The sequence below is a fragment of the Mauremys reevesii genome, linkage group 13, assembly GCF_016161935.1.
Source record: "Mauremys reevesii isolate NIE-2019 linkage group 13, ASM1616193v1, whole genome shotgun sequence".
Classification (NCBI taxonomy): domain Eukaryota; kingdom Metazoa; phylum Chordata; order Testudines; family Geoemydidae; genus Mauremys; species Mauremys reevesii.
In genome coordinates this window covers 18,416,104-18,433,813 of record NC_052635.1, presented here as the reverse complement: position 1 = coordinate 18,433,813, position 17,710 = coordinate 18,416,104, and the positions used below count along the sequence as shown (strand labels likewise).

General features: G+C 45.7%; 1 protein-coding gene across 2 annotated transcripts in view; it reads left to right on the top strand.

Annotated features, from left to right (window-relative positions):
* The window catches only part of RBM39 (RNA binding motif protein 39), a 51,704-nt gene extending 34,375 nt beyond the window's left edge, over positions 1 to 17,329 (top strand). For both annotated transcript variants that reach the window (XM_039497365.1, XM_039497364.1), the window contains exons 13-17: positions 122 to 154; positions 2,076 to 2,151; positions 2,290 to 2,395; positions 16,160 to 16,238; positions 16,318 to 17,329. In XM_039497365.1, the coding sequence (XP_039353299.1) occupies positions 122 to 154; positions 2,076 to 2,151; positions 2,290 to 2,395; positions 16,160 to 16,238; positions 16,318 to 16,418 (395 nt within the window). In that variant the 3' untranslated portion in view covers positions 16,419 to 17,329. The remainder of the gene's footprint in view (positions 1 to 121; positions 155 to 2,075; positions 2,152 to 2,289; positions 2,396 to 16,159; positions 16,239 to 16,317) is intronic.
* The last annotated feature ends 381 nt before the right edge of the window (positions 17,330 to 17,710 follow it).

Sequence of the window (17,710 nt, the reverse complement as noted above, 5' to 3'; positions counted from 1 at the left end):
AAGTAGAGTGGGTGTGTTGTGTATCTGCATGAAGATCTTAACTGCCCACGTAAATCTAGGTTGGGCAAGATCTAGTATTTAGTGTTCTTTTATTTAATTTTCTGTACATTCTTTTCTTTAGATTTGCAAACCAGACTTACCCAGCAGAATGAAGGTACGGTTGGATTTAACATGAACTGTTGGCAAATGGGTTTGAAAGTGTGGGTTCTTTGCACCAGAAGCACTTTACATCTGTGTATAAAGTTCTTCCAGCACCCCAGAAATGCTGTTTTATTGGTATCTATAGGGCCTTTAGAAAACTAAAACTTAACCCTAGTATTCCTGACACCCCCTAAATCTTGCACTATTAAGAAAGACAACTCTTGTTGAACTGTATTTAATTACTTTTTTTTTTTCTAGCTATATATCTTTATAGGAAGTGGTTTAAAAAAGGGAACTAGGAGTTAGGATTCCTGGGTTCTATTCCCAGATTAGTCATGAATGTATTATGATTTTGGGCAAGTCACAAAACCCCACTATTCATCTGAAAACTTCCACAGACCTAGAAAGGGAGTTGTGCCTCAGAATGATAACCTGAACTTTTAATTCTTTTTTATGTTGAATAAAATGTAAATTTCAATTAACTTAAAATAGCAACTTGTAATGGGGCAATTATTTAATTGGCTGTTACAAGTCAGCCACACTAAAAGTCTACTGATCGCTGGGTTTTATTCAAGCTGTGACGTAACCATTCCTAGCGCAGTACTGTAACATTCATTAACTTACAGGTTAAATATTAATATCCCTTTTCACTATTCAGAAAAGCTTTCTAAACTGCTATTTAACCCTGTCTATCATACTGCAAATTTTGTATTTTTGCTACAGTATAACTACTTAAATATATTAATGAATTTTCAGAGTATTTTATTGCCGTTCCATTATCACCATAAGTGTGAATGGTGCTGTTGTCTCTATATGGAGTTGCCTTTTGGTTTAGACATTAGACTGTCTCTTCTACTTAAAATTGAGCTGCAGGATGTGCAGTTCCCTGTTGGAATGCTTGGGACAGGCAAAGCTTTTCAGAGAGATAAGGTTACTTGTGCTTTTTGTTTAAATTGGTTAATATAATCATGAATAACTGAATTTAGGCATAGATTTAATAGTTCTAAACTGCACTGGTTTTTAAATGGGACATTTCTGAGATTCTGTCTTCTGCATGCATTTCAGTGGCATGCTGCATTTTCTATGTTCTAACATACGTCAAATGTCAGTGAATTCCAGTTTGTTTTTAGAGAGACATAATCAGGTTAAAAAAAGAAGTTATTGCTGTCTAAGCTTTTTATTTGCTGTTTCCTATAATACCTCAGAGGGGTAGATTCATTAAATACAGGAAAATGCTTGATTGTGAAACAAGAAATTATCTGGGAAGGCTTGAAAGTATAGTACAAGAATCTACTTTTAACTCAGGTTTTGAAATTGATTGGTTTCAAGTTAACTGCGTCTCCTTCAGACGCTTTGTTTTGATTTCTTGTGAGTTGGTGTAGTAATTACAATTATATTCAGAAGTGTTGGTTTTTTAGTTAGAGCACAAGGCTAGGAGTAGATATGTCTGGGTTCCAAGTTTGTCTGGGTACGTTAATCAGAGTGGCTCCCAATAATTATTTTAACAAATCTCTTACCATCAGGTAAGAGTAAGTTGGTTTTGATTTTGTGGGAGGAGTTTATCAAGAACTGTGGTTCTGAACACAGTGAATTCTATTTCCATTTCTGCCATAGATTTCTTGTCTAATCTTAGGCATGTAACTTCACTTCTCTATGCCTTTGATTTCTGCACCTGATTAAAAATATTAATGTTGTAACTGAATATGATAAAAACAGGTTGGACAAACATCTGTCAGGGATGTTCTATGTTTAGTTGGTCCTGCCAAAGCGCAGGGGAGTGGACTGGACTTGGAGACTTTTGGAGGTCGCTTCCAGTCCTGTGGTTCTATGATTTTGAAGTACAGACAGAAAAGGCCTTACTTATAAATTTAATTTCATGTAAAAGACTTTTTTTCTTCCATGACAGAAAAACTTGTCGCTTTCTCTTTAAATAGTTCTGGCTGCAGCTGCTTCTGTACAACCACTTGCAACACAATGCTTCCAGCTTTCCAATATGTTTAACCCTCAAACGTAAGTTACCTGCTGTCTATTTCCATTTATTACACATTTGTTTCTGACATTAGTGGGATTAGTGTGAAAATTATTTTTTTTATAGGTGTCGTCTTGTTTTTGTTCGAAGTTCTCACTTTTGAATTTTTCCTTTTGCAGTGAAGAAGAAGCTGGCTGGGATACAGAAATTAAGGATGATGTTATTGAGGAATGTAACAAACATGGAGGAGTTATCCACATTTATGTAGACAAAAATTCAGCTCAGGTACGTCTTGTGAGAGGTATTAAACAAATTTTAGAACCTCTTTTCAAGTTGTCACTGTCAGAGCTGTTTTGCAAGTGTTAGAATTGTGTTGACATGAAGAGAAATGTCTTAGTTTAAAAAAATCTTCTGAGTTGCTGAATGCAGCTGAGCAAGAGTCACTCCAGCAATTATTTTAATTATCTACTTTTGTAAATTGATGGCAATTTTCTGTAGCTACAAGACTTCTCACTCAGAGTTTACCATGTTCTTGTGGATCTACAAAACAGTCAAAATATTGCAGACATGCATATTTGGGCTGTAATGAGAACCCCTCTACCACGTAGCTTTAGTTTGTTTCAGACTGGTGATATTTATTCTGAGTTCATTGAATAGCATACTCCAGTCTGTAATCTACCTGAAAAATACACTAACACCACGGGGTAAAATTCTTTAGCAATACAGAAACTGTTGTCTCCTTTGTGGACTGTGGGGTGTCCCTGGCTGGTGAAGATCAGTGGGGATGATGTGCCTTCTGTATGGAAACAGTGGGCTAATGCCTTCTCCTTGAGGAAGGATGTTCTCTCTACATAAGTGCTCAGGGGTTCATTTGTTGCTTGAAAAACCCTTCCCATGATATGGGGATGTTGGCTGACTATTCAACCAATCTCTGCTCCTTTTAGGAGGAGGAGAAACGTTATTGAAGATAGTGACTGGACAGCTCCAAGCATAACTTAATCTAGTTGATTCTAACAACGTAATTTAAAGCTGAACTGAATTATGTCAGTGAAACAGCCTGGGTTAATGTAGCTGATATTAGTGCAGGACACTCCACAATTTTTGTACCCTTATATGCCAGTGAAGCTGCTGTCCGGTAGGGTGAGGGGAAGTCTACTCAGATGTTACTGAATAACTTTGGAGGAGGGGGGATTAAAAGGCAGTAGTGTGCACTTTATCCCCAAACACAACAACTTTGTCATCGATGATTATTTCAGTAGAGTTGAGGAAAACCTCTTGGGAGGTACGGGGAAACAAAATTCTGCAGCCTCGCCAAAAAAAAGAAAGAAAAAAAGACAAGACAGGAGGGTTGGATCCTGCAACCAATTTGTCGTTAATTACTGTCACCTCACCAGATTTATACTTCCTACCAAATCTTACTATTTCCTGTTCATGGGATCTATTTCATGTGTGTGTTGCTACCATGAACTCTAGAATGCCTTGGAATTGAACCTCACCCTTTTCGTGGAATTACATTCCAGAATTCAAACTATCACCTTCAAAAAAACTTGCCCGTACCATTGTGAAGAGAATATTCTAAAGTGAACAGAACGTGAACTGATGCAGTGGGGTCTGCCTGACTTTGCAAACAGCTTAAAACAAAGACTTTTAGGGAAATGTGAACTGAGTATTCATCACAGGTTCCTGTTCTTGCAGATATTACTGCACAGATCACAAGCTAGAACCCTCTGAGGAAGGCCAACCTTAGGAGGACCTCCGTCCCCCATTGCCTCAAGCTACTCAGCTTGCTATGTGAGACTATGTAAAGGGGTGTGGACACCTGCATCTTACTTCCAGTTGCAGAAACAGGAAGGCTTTTACCATTTAGTTTAGTCACTAATTTAGCTTACTTAATGGTGTGGGATTCAAAGATTGTCCTGTTTCAGATCCTCCGTGGCCCATGCTTGAATTGTTTGGGTGAAGGTCGTCACCTGGCCTTCTTTTCTCTCCCCATTTGGGATTCAGGCTCTGAGAAAAAAGCATGAGTTTAGATTCATTCCGTCCTGATGGCGGAAGCCCTGAAATCTTCCAGAATGGGTCTGGAGTCTGGCCCAATTCCATAGCCTCACTTTCAAATGCAAGGAAGATGGACTACAGTGTTGAGAAGGCCTTGATAGCTTGGGCCAAATACAATCTCGGATTTGATTCTGAGGCACTCTTTCCCCCTCTCAGTATAGAGGAAAAGAAAATAGCACCATTGTTCCCCAGGACCTCTGCCTCCCAGACCAGAGATAACAACATTACATCCTCAGGTTTCAAGATCGCAAACTCCATGATGCCAAGAAGAAAGCATTGTGGCCAGCACTGAGGGAAATCCCACATGCTGAAGCCCAAGTTGATATGTAGCTCACGCTCCCCAGCACACGGGATAACCACCTATGTGCTTATTTGTTTTGGTTCTGGCACATGAGGGTATTGAATTGAGGCTGTTCTGTCTTTGTGCCAGCCTATGTGCAACGCCCCAGGGTCAAGACTCAATCCAATCCCCTCGTGCTCCACAGCAGGCACTAAGTCTAGTCCCATTCCCAAACTACTGGTCTTTGGTGGCAGTGTTGCAGATGAGTCCTGTGTCTTGCCACGGGTAATCTGCATATGCCCAAAGTCATAGCCCTTCCTGTCTGTCAGTAACAGAACTAAAACATGTGGTTCCACTGGTACCACAGGTTAACATTTGGCATTCTTTGTGCTGACTTTCTGCGTAGTTGGAGTGAGTCATTCTGAAGTGCTTGGGACCCCATCTGCTATAATTAAGGCTGCGAGTCTGTCACGGAAGTCATGGATTTCGTGATTTTTCTGGGACCTCCGTGACTTCTGCAGTGGCCGTTGCGGCTGGCCTGGGGGCTGCCAGAGCAGCTTGGGCGGCCCTCAGGCCAGCCGCGCCAACGGCTGCTGGGGCAGTCTTGGGCTACTGTGCCCCTCCCCCACCACCAGTAGTAGGAGTTTGGGTGTGGGAGGGGGCTCAGTGCTGAGGCAGCGGGTTGGTGTGTGGGAGGGGTGAGGACTCTGGGTGGAGCTTACCTAGGTGGAGGCCTGGTCAGGTGGCTCTGCATGTTCCTTTCGCATGCAGGCACCACCCCCACAACTCCCATTGGCTGTTGTTCCCGGCCAGTGGGAGCTGCGGAGCAGGGGCGGGGGCAGTGCGCAGAGCTCCTCTGCCTGAGCCTCCACCTAGGGCCCGCAGGGACATACTGGCTGCTTCTGAGAGCCAGGTAGGGAGCCTGCAAGCCCTGCCTGCCACCCAGAAGCAGCGGGGGTGCTGGGCCACACGCTGCTCTCACCCATGGTGCCCCCCAGAGCGCCCTCCCCCCTTTCCCCCCCACAAGTTTTAGTAAGGGGTATATAGTACAAGTCATGGACAGGTCAAGGGCCATGAATTTTTGTTTATGGCCCGTGATCTGTCCACGTCTTTTACTAAAAATACCTGGGACTAAAATGTAGACTTAGTTATAATCCAAACCTGACAATCAAGTCAGAATCTCTGTGAAGTTTCACATGGCCTGGCAACTTCCTTGGAAAGACTAAAATGCCTTCCTACGTGTGCTAGGAAAAGTAGTGCGAATACAGAGACAGGCTACACTACAGCCATGCAGTAACTTCACCTCACTGACCAGGTCTCACAGTGTTCATGAAATTATTACATCTCTCTATTCTCGGATTATTACATGGCATTTCTGTGTCCATCATGTTCCTTTTCTTGTGCTCTGCAGCAGAACAGGACCAAATTCCATACAGTGCTAATTTATTCTGTCACTGTGAAATACCCTTCATAACCATCCTTGCTCAGCTATGGCACATAGATGAAAATACTCCAATGTAAAATCCATTGCTTATTTCTGAGGATGAGTTTTCCTTAAGTTCTCAAGATGGCCCAGCTCTTCTTCCCGGGTTTTGGCTCCTGTCATTGTCTAGCCCCACTCAGAATATTCTTTCCTGGCTTCTGGCCTTGGACTACTGCATTGTTCTCCAGGCAGCCTAGTTTACCAGACTCTCTCTGATTCCTGTGGCTTGGCTCCAGTGCATCCCTCTTGTGGGGAAAGCTTGAAAGCAAGAAGCAGCTATAGGCAGATCATTAACCATTGAAACAAACTGCCCAGGAAGATGGTGGATTCTCTGTCCTTTGAGATTTCCCTATGGAATATGCTGTAGTTCCACATGTGGTGGTTAGACTTAAATTACTAGATGAGATTCTCTGGCTTGTGTTATGCAGGTGATCAGATTATCATAATAATCTCTTCTGGTGTTTAATATATGCATTATGCAGTCAAGGAATAAACACGGCCTCGATTCCTCATTCAGATACTATGGTGAGGAGCATGGTATAAACATATGTAGCAGGAATGGGCAGCTTTAAATCCACTAAAACCCTTTGGCAGGCCATACGTCATTTTAAGAGGCTAATATTGCATAACAAATATTGCATTTGGTACAATACAGCATGTTAACCTACAGTAAACCATATATTAAGAGTGTAAAACTGAAGTGTTCTTAAATATAACAGCCCCTTACAGCACTCTTAAATCCAGAAGTTTAAACATAAATATTTCACCAACATTTCTTCCAGTGTGCAGAAAAGTTGGGGTTTAATAAATGAAAATAATGGGAAATAAACTCTTAACATTTTTTTTTCTCTGCTGCTCCCAGACTTTGCCTCCACTCTGTAGTAGTCACGGGCTCCACTATGTGAGGCAGAGCCCACATGCTGTGTCACATGTGGGGAGGGATAGCTCAGTGGTTTGAGCATTGGCCTGCTAAACCCAGGGTTGTGAGTTCAATCCTTGAGGGGGCCATTTAGGGATCTGGGGCAAAAATCTGTCTGGGGATTTGTCCTGCTTTGAGCAGAGGGTTGGACTAGATGACCTCCTGAGGTCACTTTCAACCCTGATATTCTATGATTCTATGCTACTCAAATTTGGCCCGTCCATCATGCCAGCAGTGAAGGCACTCTGCCATCAAGCCACCCAGCTCTGGTTATTAACTCTCTACTGGCAGAGCTGTGCCTGCCCAAGGCTGGGGTGGAGGGGGATTGTTCACAATTTGGCTGTGGGAGCTGGGAGCCAATGGCAAGGCAGTAACCAGAGCTGGGTGAGGTAGGGTGGTGCCCTTCCCCTATGTGAATGGCAGAGGTGGTTAGGCCAATGAGTGTCATTGCGACTGAGCTTATGGGCTCCTGGTCTGTTCCCCATTGATGTAGGCTCTGGTTTTGTCCCATGCCACCCAGCTCTGGTTTCTTCCTCCCATTGGCAGAGGTGTGCCCTGCCACTGCTGGGGTGGAGGTTTGGCCAGAAGCTGATTGGCTGTCAGCTCCCAAATAATCAGCTGATGGGAATGCAGTAACTGGAGCTAGGTGGGGTGAGGTGGAGTTGGAGTCTGTGTTAGGAAAGTGGAACCAAGTAGAACAGTCTGAGGCGTTAGCAGCTTCACTAAAACTGTGTCCTCAGTAACCAGCTCTTAAAACAAAATAATAATTCTGGGACTGTGACCCCTGCCTATGGACAGGCCAAATAAAATATTCTGGCAAGCTGGCTGTGGCCCCCAGGCCACATTGATGATCTCAGCTATGTAGAATAGATTATATGGCAGCAGAGAACCGACTGGAGAATAACATGACGGGGAAAGGAGTCGAGGAAAGCTGGCTGTATTTTAAAGAATCCTTATTGAGGTTGCAGGAACAAACCATCCCGATGGGTAGGAAGAAAAGTAAATATGGCAGGCGACCAGCTTGGCTTAACAGTGAAATCCTTGCTCGTCTTAAACACAAAAAACAGCTTACAAGAAGTGGAAGATTGGACAAATAACCAGGGAGGAGTATAAAAGTATTGCTCAGGCATGCAGGAGTGAAATTAGGAAGGCCAAATCACACTTGGAGTTGCAGCTAGCCGGAGATGTTAGGAATAACAAGAAGGGTTTCTTCAGGTATGTTAGCAACAAGAAGAAAGTCAAGGAAAGTGTGGGCCCCTTGCTGAATGAGGGAGGGAACCTAGTGACAGAGGATGTGGAGAAAGCTAGTGTACTCAATGCTTTTTTTGCCTCTGTCTTCACAGACAAGGTCAGCTCCCAGACAGCTGCACTCTGCAGCACGGTATGGGGAGGAGGTGACCAGCTCTCTGTGGGGAAAGAAGTAGTTCGGGACTATTTAGAAAAGCTGGACGAGCACAAGTCCATGGGGCCGGATGCGCTGCATCCGAGGGTGCTAAAGGAGTTGGCTGATGAGATTGCAGAGCCATTGGCCATTATCTTGGAAAAATGGCGATCGGGTGAGGTCCCGGATGACTGGAAAAAAGCTAATGTAGTGCCCATCTTTAAAAAAGGGAAGAAGGAAGATCCAGGGAACTACAGGCCAGTCAGTCTCATCTCAGTCCCTGGAAAAATCCTGGAACAGGTCCTCAAGGAATCAATTCTGAACCACTTAAAGGAGGGGAAAGTGATCAGGAACAGTCAGCATGGATTCACCAAGGGCAAGTCATGCCTGACTAACCTAATTGCCTTCTATGATGAGATAACCGGTTCTGTGGATGAGGGGAAAGCAGTGGATGTGCTATTTCTGGACTTTAGCAAAGCTTTTGATACAGTCTCCCACAGTATTCTTGCCAGCAAGTTAAAGAAGTATGGGCTGGATGAATGGACGGTAAGGTGGATAGAAAACTGGCTAGATGGCCTGGCTTAACGGGTAGTGATCAATGATTTCATGTCTAGTTGGCAGCCGGTATCAAGTGGAGTGCCCCAAGGGTCGGTGCTGGGGCCGGTTTTGTTCAATATCTTCATTAACGATCTGGAGGATGGTGTGGACTGCACCCTTAGCAAGTTTGCAGATGACACTAAACTGGGAGGAGTGGTTGATATGCTGGAGGGTAGGGATAGGATACAGAGGGACCTAGACAAATTGGAGGATTGGGCCAAAAGAAATATTATGAGGTTCAACAAGGACAAGTGCAGAGTCCTGCACTTAGGACGGAAGAATCCCATGCACTGCTACAGACTAGGGACCGAATGGCTGGGCAGCAGTTCTGCAGAAAAGGACCTAGGGGTTACGATGGACGAAAAGCTGAATATGAGTCAACAGTGTGCCCTTGTTGCCAAGAAGGCTAATGGCATTTTGGGTTGTATAAGTAGGGGCATTTCCAGCAGATCGAGGGATGTGATCATTCCCCTCTACTCAGCACTGGTGAGGCCTCATTTGGAGTACTGTGTCCAGTTTTGGGCCCCACACTACAAGAAGGATGTGGATAAATTGGAGAGAGTCCAGCGGAGGGCAACAACAATGATTAGGGGGCTGGAGCACATGACTTATGAGGAGAGGCTGAGGGAACTGGGATTGTTTAGTCTGCAGAAGAGAGGAATGAGGGGGGATTTCAACTACCTGAAAGGGGGTTCCAAAGAGGATGGATCTAGACTGTTCTCAGTGGTAGAAGATGACAGAACAAGGAGTAATGGTCTCAAGTTGCAGAGGGGGAGGTTTAGGTTGGACATTAGGAAAAACTTTTTCACTAGTAGGGTGGTGAAGAACTGGAATGGGTTACCTAGGGAGGTGGTGGAATCTCCTTCCTTAGAGGTTTTTAAGGTCAGGCTTGACAAAGCCCTGGCTGGGATGATTTAGTTGGGTTTGGTCCTGCTTTGAGCAGGGGGTTGGACTAGATGACCTCCTGAGGTCCCTTCCAACCCTGAGATTCTATGATTCTATGACTGGAATCCCTTATCTGTGCCCAGACTTTCCAGCACTGGGTTTTTTGAAGTTGTATTTTTTTAAAGTATTATACTTTTTTTTTATATTGGCTGGACTAGTGTGTAATTTTATAAGTAGAAAACTTCATCCATGGTTAATGCAAATAAGACTCTAGTCTACCCTATTCACCCCACCTCCAAAGCCTTCCTGGGACCCTTGCACTTCTCCCTAGTCTCTTTCATCCCCATTTTTTGCCAGTCTAAAATTAGGCACCTACATCTGTGAAGAACTGCTTATATTAGCAGCCTCACTTTTCGAAGCACTGAGCTCCCATGAAGCTCTGATGTGATTAGGAGCTGTGGGTGAAAAGCCAACCATGTACTTATATAAGAACACAGTGGCCATACTGGGTCAGACTAATGGTCTATCTAGCCCAGTATCCTGTCTTCTGATGGCAGCTGGTGCCAGATTTTTCAGAGGGAATGAATAGAACAGGGCAATTGAATGATCCATCCCCTTTTGTCCATGCCCAGCTTCAGGTCCATCAGTGGCTATTAGCCAATCCTCCATGAACTTACTATTTTTTTTAAACCAACACTACATCCCCACAGGTTAACTTAAAGCATTATCCTTGAAATGTTGGCAGTAATTTGTAGAACTTAGTGATTATCCTGAAGCAGGGGTTGTCTGGCTCTTAAACTGTGTACTCTGAGAAGTAACTGAAAAGGATTAGGCAACTTCTTAAAAATTTGAAGTAAAAAGCTTTATGCAAAGGCCACAGCTACTTCCTGTTGCTTTGAGTACTGCCTGGTCTCGATCCTTCTTTGGGAGTTACTGTATCTTCATGCTGAAGAGGTGTTATAATCTGGTAGTGCATGTCTACAATGAACTGTATCAATTATTTTAGCTTTTATTTTGTGCTAGTTCTGAATTAGCAGTTAACATTCTTCTTCAAGTGCTTACTCATGTCAGTTCCATTTTAGGTGTATGCGCGCCCAGGTGCACAGTTGTTGGAGACTTTTGCCATAGGGTCGGTTTTGGCACCCTCTGGAGTGCCACACTCATGCATTGGTATATCAGGCACCGCTGGCCCTATGCCCTCTCCGTTCCTTCTTACCGCCCAAGGAGTGCCTCTTTCCCTTGCTTTGCAAGAGGTCATTGGGTTTTCTCCTACTTGATCTCTGCACTATAGCTGTAAATAGTTTAGTTTAGTAAGTAGTTAGTTAGGAGCCCGGCGGGGACATGCCCAAGTGTCTGGGTTTTAAGCCCTGCTCTGACCTGCATGGCAGCTGTTTGAAGTGCCATGGGGAATCCCACTTAAAAGAAAAGTGTCCCATCTGTAAGAACTTTTGTCCCAAGACACAGAAAGAACGCAACATTCACTTGAGGGTCCTCTTCATGGAGGCTGATCTTTGCACAGCCTTGAAGGTGGCACGGCCGGACGCAGCACCCACTACTTTGGCTATGGCATGTAGCGCACCTGCGTCGCCAGGCTCTTCCTGGCACTCTTCCCCTTTGCCAGTGCCCAAGAAGAAGGCAAAGAAGAGGGACTTGACACTGAACAAGCCGGATTAAGGGGCATTGGGCAAAGAAACCTGCTTGGGCCGCCTGCCCACCCACACTGGAGCCACAAGGGGGCTTTGCCCTGGTGAGTACTATCCCCGTAAGGGACCTGCCACCAACTCCAGGGAGTGGTAGGGGACCCAGGCTGATGGCACAGCTGATGGCACAGTCAATTCCCGCTCAGCTCCTGGTGCCTGGAGAGCAACAAGCGCTCTCGCTGTTGCCACGTGCGACGATGGACCTGGCTAAGGCTCCCCACAAGGGCAGGCTTATTGTGAGGGCCTCCCAGAAGGCAAGCGAGCGCTGCAGAGCCCTGTGTCGCAATACCATTGTTCTCCACGTCGGCCCAAGTCATCAGTTCGCTTCTACAGGTCTCTGGCATCGCGTACCTGGTCTCCGCCCTCACACTGGAACTCACCTAGAGAGAGACACTGGTTATCTTAGTGTCGACCCTCACCAAGACCTTGGGGATGCTCCCCAACTCAGCACTGCTCCCCTTACTCCTGACACTGGTTGGACCATTCCAGGCACTGGTCACCCGTGGTGGTAGTTAGCCGCCAGACCCTGGCCTTGACAGCCCCACCCTGGTCTCTGGAGGAAGAGGACTTCTCTGGCACAGAGAGAGAGTGCAGCCCCTCACCTACACAGCATTGTGACTGGGTTCTGGAAGGTGCATCCGCTGTGGTGATGCAGACCTGGCAGCAGGGCCAGTGGCCAACACAATGGCCCTATTGGAACCCCTTGGGCATATCCATTATACCGATGTCCCAGTCCTCAGTCGCTGCATCTGACAAACCATGGTCAGCACCAGGCTTGGTGCAGGATGCACCAGTGGGCGCTGCGGTGGAGGAACGGATGCCCAACCTGAGACCTCTTTTCCCAGCTAGTAAAGACTCCTCAGGTCCTCCCCCGGTAGTCCAGTCATCCTCCTCTCCAGACATGGCCGGGCCTTCCTGGGCTAGCCCTCCGGATGACTTCAAAGAGCATCAAGCGCTGCTCTGCCAACTTGGGCCTTAAGGCGGAGGGAATGGTGGAGCAGTTGTACGCGTTATTCAGTGTGCTCTTTGCGTCCACCCCTGGTGCACGAAGGGGTCCTGAATATTGCCAAGACCATCTGGCAAACCCTGTTCTCCATCCCGCCCACTTCCAAGAGGGCGGAAAAGAAGTATTTTGCCTCACAAAAGGATTTCGAATACTTAATCACCTACCTGTGGTCGTGTCAGCAGCCAACAAAAAGGACAACCAGGGACTGGCCAGTTCCACCTCCAAAAATAAGGAGGCCAAGAAACTAGACTTTTTTGGATGCAAAATGTATTCCATGGCCAGTCTCCAGTTCCGGGTGGAAAACTACCAGGCCCTTTTGAGGCATTATAATTTTAACTTGTGGAACTCCCTTTTCAAGTTTAAGGACTTCATGTCCCAGGAGGCAGCCCAAGAGTTAGAGGCTCTGGTGGACTGTCCCAGGAGATGCAAGCCTCTATTCAGGACCTCCCGTTTCATGGACTTGGGCTGTTCTCTGACCAAACAGACACAAGGCTGTGCAGTCTAAAGGACCTTTGGGCCACTCCCGTTGCTAGGGCAGTGGTAGCCTCAGCAGGGACCTGCAAGGAGAAGGGACACTGGTTTTAGTTGCTGCCACCCTTCATCTTCCCACTCACCGGCGCAGCCTGGCCCAGCAAGACACCACAGGGGCCAGAAGCGGTTGTTTTGAGGGAGCGCTCAAGAGTGACGTACCAGTCAGCTCCCCAGATCTCCCGCCTTTATCTCAACTATCTCCAACCCTTCCGTTCAGCCTAGTCAAGGGTCACCCTGGACTGTTGGGTGTTAGACTTCATGTCATCAGTCTACACCCTTCAATTTTTGGCCACTCCTCCCTTCCCTGTCTCTCTTCAGCAACACTTCTCATGAGCAACTCCTCATTCAGGAGGTAAACAGCCTACTGCAATTGGGGGTGGTATAGGAGGTCCCTCAGGAACTGAGGGGGAAGGGGTTCTACTCCCACTATTTCCTGATCCAGAAGGCAAAGGGGGGGGGGAGAGTCTCATTCTGGATCTGCGATAGCTTAATACCTCAAAAAGTTGAAATTTCACATGGTATCCCTGGCCTCCATCATTCCTTCCCTAGATTTGGGAGACAGGGACGCTTATTTCCATATCTCTTATCTTCCCAGGACGCAGGCAGTTCCTTCCCTTCATGGTGGGCCAGCACCATTTCCAATTGCGGTGCTCCCCTTTGGCCTATCCTTGGCCCTGTCGGTCTTTACAAAATGCATGGTCCGTGTAGCCGCTTACCTAAGGTGCCAGGAGGTCCAAGTCTATCCTTATCTTGATGATTGGCTCATTAAGGGCAAATCACGGGATCACATGCAGAGCAGCCTCGGTCTGGTGCGAGCCACATGCCGCAACTTGGGCCTGTTAGTGAATTAAAGAAGTCAACCCTTGTACCGGTGCAACGGATAGAGTTCATCGGGGTGGTTCTTGCCTCCACGCGGGCAAGGGCATTCCTTCCAGAGTCCCACTTCTGAGCCATGTCAGATGTAATCTCCCATGTGAGGGGATAATATGTTCACCACTGCCCGCACCTGCCTAAGGTTGTTAGGTCATATGGAAGCCTGTACTTATGTGGTGCCCTGCCTGGCTCTATCTGCACCTGCTGCAGGCGTGGTTGGCATCGGTCTACATCCCCAGCAGGCACGACCTGGACCTGGTAATCAAGGTGCTGGACCACATTCGGGCATCTCTGGCGTGGAGGATGGACCCCGCCTCAGTCTTGTAGGGAGTTCCCTTCGTGGCCCCACACCCATCATTGACTCTGGTGTCCGATGCCTAGGATGGGGAGCCCACCTGGGAGGGCTCAGTACACAAGGCTACTGGTCGGGGGGGCCTACCGTTCAATCCACAAATGTCAGGGATCTCAGCGCGGTTTGTCAGGCTTTTCGGTCCCAGTTGCAAGGCAAGGTGGTTCAAGTCCTGACTGACATCTCCACAATGTTTTATATCAACAAACAAGGCAGAGCCAGGACGTCAGCCCTTTGCCAGGAAGCCCTCCAGCTCTAGGACTTCTGTGTGCAGCATGCCATTCATCTTGTGAAGTGCACCTGAACCAAGAACTTTTTGGCAGATTGCCTCTGCAGAATCTTCTCATCTCGCCACGAGTTCTCTCTCCACCCCAGTGTGGTCAATCAGATCTTCCAGAAGTGGAGGGTTCCCCAGGTGTGGACCTGTTTGCGACTTGCCAGAACAGGAAGTGCCACCTGTTCTGCTTGTTCCAGGGGATCAACAGGGACTCCCTGTCAGATGCCTTTCTACTGTTGTGGTCTGGAGCTCTGATGTATGCTTTCCCACTGGTGCTCCACAAGGTCCTCATTAAGGTCAAGCAGGACAAGACCAAGGTCATCCTGATTGCCCCGGCTTGGCGTCACCAGTACTGGTTCAGCACACTTATGGACGTGTTGGTGTAGTCTCCAATGGCGCTGTCCGGATCTTATAAGTCTGAGGAGGAGCATAGGTTGCACTCCCTGGATGTCAGGAGTACGCTAGCCTTCTTAGTTTGGTCCTTTCAATGTAGAACATAAGAATGGCCATACTAGGTCAGACCAAAGGTCCATCTAGCCCAGTATCCTGTCTTCTGACAGTGGCCAATGCCATGTGCCCCAGAGGGAATGAACAAGTAATCATCAAGTGAACCATTCCCTGTTGCTCATTCCCAGCTTCTGGCAAACAGAGGCCAGGGACACCATCCCAGCCCATCCTGTCTAATAGCCATTAATGGACCTATTCTCTATGAATTTATCTAGTTATTTTTAACCCTGTTATAGTTTTGGCCTTCACAACATCCTCTGGAAAGGAGTTCCATAGGTTGACTGTGTGTTGTGTGAAGAAATACTTCCTTTTGTTTGTTACCGTTTTGCAAGTCGACGCAGTTTGTCATGGCGGCAGATAGGATGAGAGGTCATCCGGTGTCCACCTAGAGAATTTCATCTTGGATCACCGCCTGCATCCATTTCTGCTATGATCAGGCGAAGGCGCCTCTGCCGGCGATTCACTGTTCACTCAACTAGAGCACAAGCCTAGTCAGCGGCCTTCCTGGCCCAAGTGCCCATGCAAGATATCTGCAGAGCTGCTACCTGGTCATCCATTCACACGTTCACATCTCACTACACGCTTACCCAACAAGCTCGAGATGATGCTGGCTTCTCTAGAGCAGTACTGAAAGCCACAAGACTGTGAACTCCAAGCCCACTTCCATGTATACTGCTTGAGTCACCTAGAATGGAATCGACATGAGCAAGCACTAGAAGAAGAAAAAACGGCTACCCACCTTTTTTGTAACTGTTGTTCTTCGAGATGTTGCTCATGTCCATTCTATTCCCCGCCCTCCTGCCCTGCCCCTCTGTTGGAGTTGCCTGCAAGAAGGAATTGAGAGGGCATATGGCTGCTGGCGCCTGATATACCAACGCGTGAATGCAGCACAGCTGACCCTGAGGATACTGGTAAGGCAAAAGTGTCCAACAACTGTGTACGTTGGCACGCACCCACCTAGAATGGAATGCACATGAGCAATTCATCTCAAAGAACAGTTACAAAAAAGGTGGGTAACCGTTTTTCCCAAGAATTAAGAATATCCCTGCTGACACTGATGTTGCTAGTTCTCCAATAGGTGTGTGGGAGGTTCCTTTAAACATACATGGTGAAAAACCAATGTAATTGGGAGGTGGAGGGGGAGTTGTCATGCACCTCAGAGACTAACACTGCTTTTTTTATTTATTCATTTTTATTTTATTTTAGGGCAATGTGTATGTCAAATGCCCTTCAATTGCTGCTGCCATTGCAGCTGTCAATGCATTGCATGGAAGGTGGTTCGCAGGTGAGTAAAGGCTGCTAAAAGACCTGAGTTCTCGTTATAGACTCAAGACATTAAAAACATCTTTTTATCTTTTGATTAGGTAAAATGATTACAGCAGCATATGTTCCTCTTCCAACATACCACAATCTTTTCCCTGATTCCATGACTGCAACCCAGCTACTGGTTCCTGTTCGACGATGAAGATGGATTTCGTCAGTTTTGTATATAACTATTTTTTGGAGGAAGATTGAGTTATCTTTTATTTAGATAAAACTAAAGGAAAGGGTTTAATGTCATTTTGTGTACACTTCCCGTTACCTTTTAAAAAATAAAAACTGAGTAAGCAGGAATGCAGTGTGCTCATTCTCCCTAACTAGCATTCCCACTGTGTACAAAGCTGTTGACTTCTTGTTCTGCCTTGTAATTCTTGTACATTTACTAAGGTGTTCTGTAGGAACTGAGAAGTAGCTCATAGAAACGAATTTTCTGTAAAAGGCAGATGGGACATAATGACATTTTTAATGTTTCACAAGCCTTTCTTTTAATGCAGTAATTACATTTTACATTTCACTAAATATAGGTGCTCTGTTAAAGGTCAATATCTGATAGAATTTATGAAGGGACATATTTAGTGTTTTGTATAAATGGAGAATTCAAAAGGCTACTGAATGAGCTGGTTTTGGTCAGCTACACAGCTTGTTTTATGCCGAACAGTTGGTGAGAATGGGAGGATTCAAGCATTTTATTTCTTGATGGCAACTTTTGATTGATGTATCTGTAAAAGTTTCTTTGTAAATACTGTGTGAGGTGTGTCTAGGGTTCCAAACAAAACACTCTCTGCATTTCCAGAGAAAAATTGAATTGAATACAGGTAGTGTGCACAGTTTAATGATACTCAGCAAAGCCTAAGAATAAGTAGAAAATGCAGAAATATGTTTTGTCTGGTTGCATATAATCTTTGCTCTTTTTAAGCTCTGTGAGCTCTGAAATATATTTTTGGGTTACTTCAGTGTGTTTGACAAGACAGCTTGATATTTCTATCAAACAAATGACTTTCATATTGCAACAATCTTTGTAAGAACCACTCAAAAATAAAATTCTCTTAAAAAGGCCTCCAGAAGCTTTATTTTTCAGCTCAATCTGATTTAGAGCTACAAGCAGCATAAATTGAAAAACTGGAGTGAGGATGGTGACATTCTCTTTCAAAATGCTAGGAAATTAGCATTACTCTAAAAGTATTTTCTCCCTGGGTGTAAATTGGTATGTCAACAACTAGTGTGTGTTAATTACGCAACCACCCTATAGTTGAGGAGGCTTCAATGTTTGGTAGACTAGGGCAAGGTCTGGGAGTCAAGATCTCTTGCACTCCTATCTCAGCTCTGCCACTGACACAGTGGTGCAGATTTAGGCAAGTCGCTAACATTTCTCTTCTCCCAGAGTAACTAGTTGTCAGAGTGTTGTTTATAAAGTACAGTGAAGAGCATGCTATAAGT